Source organism: Adiantum capillus-veneris, chromosome 6, assembly GCF_014529385.1.
Source record: "Adiantum capillus-veneris isolate H3 chromosome 6, ASM1452938v2, whole genome shotgun sequence".
In the NCBI taxonomy this organism is placed as follows: Eukaryota; Viridiplantae; Streptophyta; class Polypodiopsida; order Polypodiales; family Pteridaceae; genus Adiantum; species Adiantum capillus-veneris.
Window position 1 is genome coordinate 66,882,703 of NC_140936.1, and position 4,903 is coordinate 66,887,605.

Sequence of the window (4,903 nt, forward strand, 5' to 3'; positions counted from 1 at the left end):
TCTCTCTCTCTCTCTCTCTCTCTCTCAACAATGATTGCAGAATGTCATTGAAACTCCATTTAAACCTTTTACTGGTTCTTAACCTGTAGCAGAGTCTTGTCACTGGCAAGAGCTACAAGCCTCAACACTAACTACAAGGCTACATGTTTGCAACCTAGGTATGCAACTACACTAGTACGCACACAACTCAACTCTCTCGCTCTCCCTCTCTCTCTCTCACACACACACACACACACAAAGGGTGGACTTATTATTAAGGTGCCAGCCCAAACTTTCAAAGACGTGAAGGCCACAATTAGAGGTGTCAACGTGAGAGAACATCCCACAGACTTTCACGTAGCAATATGAAGAAGCCTATGTGGGATTAATCCAAGCCACAGCTTTCATGTCAACGCTTCCTCTCACAAACAAGCCCAAGCACTACACTAAAATATCTCCAATATATCTCCCAATTTCAATTTAATTATGCGCTTCTTGCACAAATATTATCCTTTGCCTTATTCAAAAACTAACTACCTTTGCCATTGCAAGAGATTAATTTTCTCTTTGCACTCTGTACAATTCTGCCCTTCCAATTAATAAGCCATCTTCTGTTGATGGGTCACTTCCACACTTAGAGTTTTAATGGTTTTGCAAGTTCTCAGGGCTATTCTTGCAGGTGGGTCTGTCTTGTAGTACCCAATATATTAGCCCCTTTAGGAGCTACTTGTGAAAAGATTTTGCATTGATCCCTTGAGTGAAGACTACTTCAATAGGGTCACCTTCAAGCATTTAGTATTGAAGCTTCTTCTGCAAAGCTCTTAGCTTCCCCCCTCCTCTTTTCCATGGCTTTTACTCTTCTCTCAAATAGATTCTGCATATGGGTCCCAACTATATCATTCCCTAGTCTAGTAAATAGAAAGAAAACTTTCCATGTGGGTAGTAGGTACTCATCAGAAAACTATACATTTCATGGATGCTGGTTTTTTCACTATGATGATGATGTTTTTAGTGTATTTTGCACATCATTCCCATTGACATTCCTCTCCTAATGCATTGCATCCCCACCACCATTATCAGTCAACCTCATAATCTATTTATTTATTTTGTTATTAATTAATAATTATCCAGGTGCTACAATGGGCAGACTCATGAGGTACAAGCTGCCCCATGCTTGGTTTTATAAGCAGAGCAAAAGAGGGGGGAGCATTGCATACACCCCAAGCTCTGCTCTTTCAAGAAAGCTCTTATTGCCTACCTTTCTATCCCCTGAGAATCACAAGGCAATTTACATAGCCTTCCCTGCAGAGTCTCCCCGAAAATGCCAGCCTTCTACAGAGGCCTCTGTGCTAGATGCACCCTCCGAATCGCCCACCCATACATTTGCAGAGGACTTAGCAATCTTAAGCACCCTTCATCCTGTAAATGCTACTATTGACAATTGCAGCTCCTTCCCCAACTCTGCTTCAACAAAGAGGACTAGCAATTACCTAGAGCACAGTATGAACATGGGTTATTGTTCTGATGACGACGATGAGCGCTTTCATGGCTTCTCTTCTTCCAAGGGCAAGTCTGGATCTGTCAATAATGGAGCTGCATTTGATGTACAAGAATTGGAGAGGAGGTTGAAAGCCCTTGCAGGATCTGAAGGTAGGAGGGACTACTATATTGCTAGGAGCCCGATGCTTTCAGGCTCTCTGCCGACTCCTATAGTTGAGACTAATGGAAGCCCTTATTACAGGCAGGGTATGTTAAGGGGAGCAGATGTAAGAAAATCACCAATGGCGGTGCTCGCCCATGCCAGTCCGCTTTTTGACAGGGGCATTGCTGGTGATGATAGCTCAAACGAGTCCAACAGCTTGAGGCAAAGCACATCATCTTCTGATACGGGGATTGAGAGGAGGTCTAGCTCACAGTGGGAGAGAGATGCATTTTCAATTAACAGCGAAAGGAGCGAGACGTTTACGACATGTGAAGATGGACTAGATCGCTCAAGTCAGATGAAAAGGCAGAGGTCCCCTTCCCCAATGCAGAGAAAGCCCAAGGATTGGATGGCCAGTGCACAATGCAGCCCCTTGTTGTATCCAGTTAGCAATGCAGGACCATTGGCAAGTGCTCATCTGGCCAAGCCTACTACTCCTAGCCTCTATCAAGACCATGAGTATGCTAACTTGGTACATGCAGAAAAGGGCAGGATTAGGAGCTACCATGGAATTCCTCGGAAGGACTCTGCGGTGCTACGAAACATCAATACGCCTGGCCATGCCAATAGTAGCATACATGTTGGCAATAGGAAAGATGATGAGAATGTTGAATGGGATGGATTCAATAGCAATGCCTACAGGTCGCCGCCGTCAAAAGCGTCACCAACAAGTTCGAGAAGCTCGTTGCAAAGAGGAGGACAACATGCAGTAGAGCTCATGAACAAGTATTATTCAGCAGGCTTGCATCCGGCATCGCCGAGTCACGAACAGGACAGCTACAAGCTTCTTTTACTTGCTGAAGAAGAAAACAGCAAGAGGTTATACTGCGGCACCGACCAGTTTTCGTACATGGGGTGCAAGGAGAGGCTACTCTCGAGGAGGACAAGTTTTGAGCAAGGTAATATTGATGTTACAGAAGCAACTGAGGGAGAGGTGGGGAGGTTGTCTAACTATGACAAGTTTAAGCTTAGGCAAGTGAGCAACACTCATGGTACTAAGCTAAGCAGAGCATGGAGTCTTTCACCTGAGTTAGGCCCCTATAGACCAATGCAGGCTAATAGAAGCCTTCTTAGCAATGCACCTTTAACTAGGCATGAATCCTATCAGAATACTCCTGAGCATCACTATATTGTAAGGGGGCCTGGCCAGAGATCTCATGAGCAAATATTTGATCCTAGCAAATCATCCCCTCACAGAAGAGGATCAAATGTGCTCCCTTATTCATATGCTCAGAAGGGCCCAAGTTGGTCCAACAAAGCAACATTGAAGGCAGTGAGGGAGAAGACGAGAGACCCTGGCTTCGAGAGCTTCTCGCCGAGCCCGCAGCCCGCCAGCGAGGTCTGCAGCCGTGTATTTGATAGCTTTGCTGTCGTCAAATGCAGCTATGATCCAAAGCAGGACTTCAAGCAGTCCATGGTGGAGATGATTTTTGAGAAGGACCTTAATAGCTCTCATGACATGGTGGAGCTTCTTCAGTGTTACCTCACCCTCAATCCTTCAAGATATCATGACACCATAGTCAAGGTTTTTACTGAAGTTTGGTCTGAGGTATTTCAGGATGTTTAATCACCAATTTGCTGAGAATTTGTCAGGATGTTGTAATATATCTTAACTTTTGATGTTGTAATTGACCCTTTGCTTAAGGACATTAGCACAAGAAGTTTTGGACAAATTGTCACAATAATTCCCACATTGTGACTTACCTCAACATCATGAGCTTCTGTGAGGGAGGCACTGCATACCTAGCTGGGTATGATTGGGGGCAGGGGACCGCCGGCCCGGTGGGGGGGCCGGGGCCCCCTGCCCCCAATCGTACCCAGCTAGGTATGCGGTGCCTCTCGAGCATAAGCTCATGATGTTATTCATTGTAAGATAAACACTGGAAAAGACTGTTTTCCTACATGAGAAAATTTCTAAATCTTCTTGTGTATAGGTGCCCCTTGAACTGGCCACCTTGATTTAAACTTAGTGAGTAGTATGTGCAAAGTAACTTGTTTTGGAGTAATATTATGTGAAGCTGGCTAATTAGAGGCACAAGACCTACTTGAAAAACTAGGGAGATTGCATGGTCATCTTATCTACAGGCAATAGCTACTCAGAAGGGTCTATTTTAGCTCTAACAACTTGTGAATTGAATTTTCCAAAAAGTTGTAAGTTTATGAAGAAAAATGGGTTATTTCATTCCAACGTATAAAATGTGTAGAGGGGGTTTTTTATTGAGCAACTGATACATAGGATTTTTCAAGGTGCAAACCCCCCCCCCCCCCCCCCCCCCCCCCCCCCCCAGGCCTAGACATTGAAGTTGAAAGATCTTGATTTATATATATGTGTTGAAGAAAATCCTCTTTCTTATAACTTGGAAATCTTCATGTGGAAAATTTCAAAGGCGAATTGAGAAAGTCCTTTTCAGTAAATGTCTCCAATTTGTTCAGTTTTTTTCACCTTTTTATTTGAATTTAAGGTTATATGCAAAATTTATCTATGGGATTATATAACATAGGTTTTTTTTTCTAACAACACACTAGAGGGCCCAAAGGGGGAGGTGTTTATCCCTTCCAAATCTTAGCCAGGAAACATAGTCCGGTACCATCCGGAAAGAGCCATGTGTAGGCATCACCATGGCCACCTAATTGATGCACCACGTGCTCGAAACGACGGAGAGAACTCGTAGCAACCAGCTAGGAACCTCATCCTTGGGTGACCCACCCCCAGGAGGAAGATGCACTCGAGTCTTCAAGGTCAAGAGCCCTAGCAACGTGAACATCAGTTAAGCACAAGGTGTCCCTCTAGAGAACACCCAACAAGGGATTTAAACCGACAACCCATAGGTTAAGAAGCCAAAGCCTTACTGCTAGACCAACTCTTTGGGGACCGTTGGCATGAGTATATCATAGTTGTGAATTGTGATCTTCACTTGTCTTATAAAAGTACCACAAGAAGATAAGCTTGGTTTTCTATTGCTTAGTGCTCTAATGAGGTGACTGCCAAGTTACTAGCCCTTGGTGGGGGGTTCCATAGCCCCTTTTAAGATGCCCTCACCAATGGCTATTTCATCCTGAGGCCGTCGACTCTTCTCTCCTTGGAGACCTTCGAGTCTTCTTGGTCACCTCCAAGATTGGTATATCAGAGGCTACAACAACTCATAGAGGATCAAGAGGGCAGTCTAATAGACCTCCTAAGAGTGGTGAAGTTAGTAAGTACACCATTGATTGAACTTTAGC

The 4,903-nt window shown here is 44.3% G+C and overlaps 1 protein-coding gene across 1 annotated transcript; it reads left to right on the top strand.

Annotated features, from left to right (window-relative positions):
* The first annotated feature begins 310 nt into the window (after nt 1-310).
* Nucleotides 311-3,376, top strand: LOC147455639 (uncharacterized). The gene has a single exon (XM_086515297.1). It carries the CDS (start codon nt 1,119-1,121, stop codon nt 3,246-3,248), a length of 2,130 nt encoding a protein of 709 aa, XP_086371423.1. The 5' UTR covers nt 311-1,118; the 3' UTR covers nt 3,249-3,376.
* The last annotated feature ends 1,527 nt before the right edge of the window (nt 3,377-4,903 follow it).

What these genes read in the sequence shown, in the direction of transcription:
- LOC147455639 (XM_086515297.1), top strand. Translation starts at nt 1,119, where the DNA reads ATGGGCAGACTCATGAGGTACAAGCTGCCCCATGCTTGGTTTTATAAG.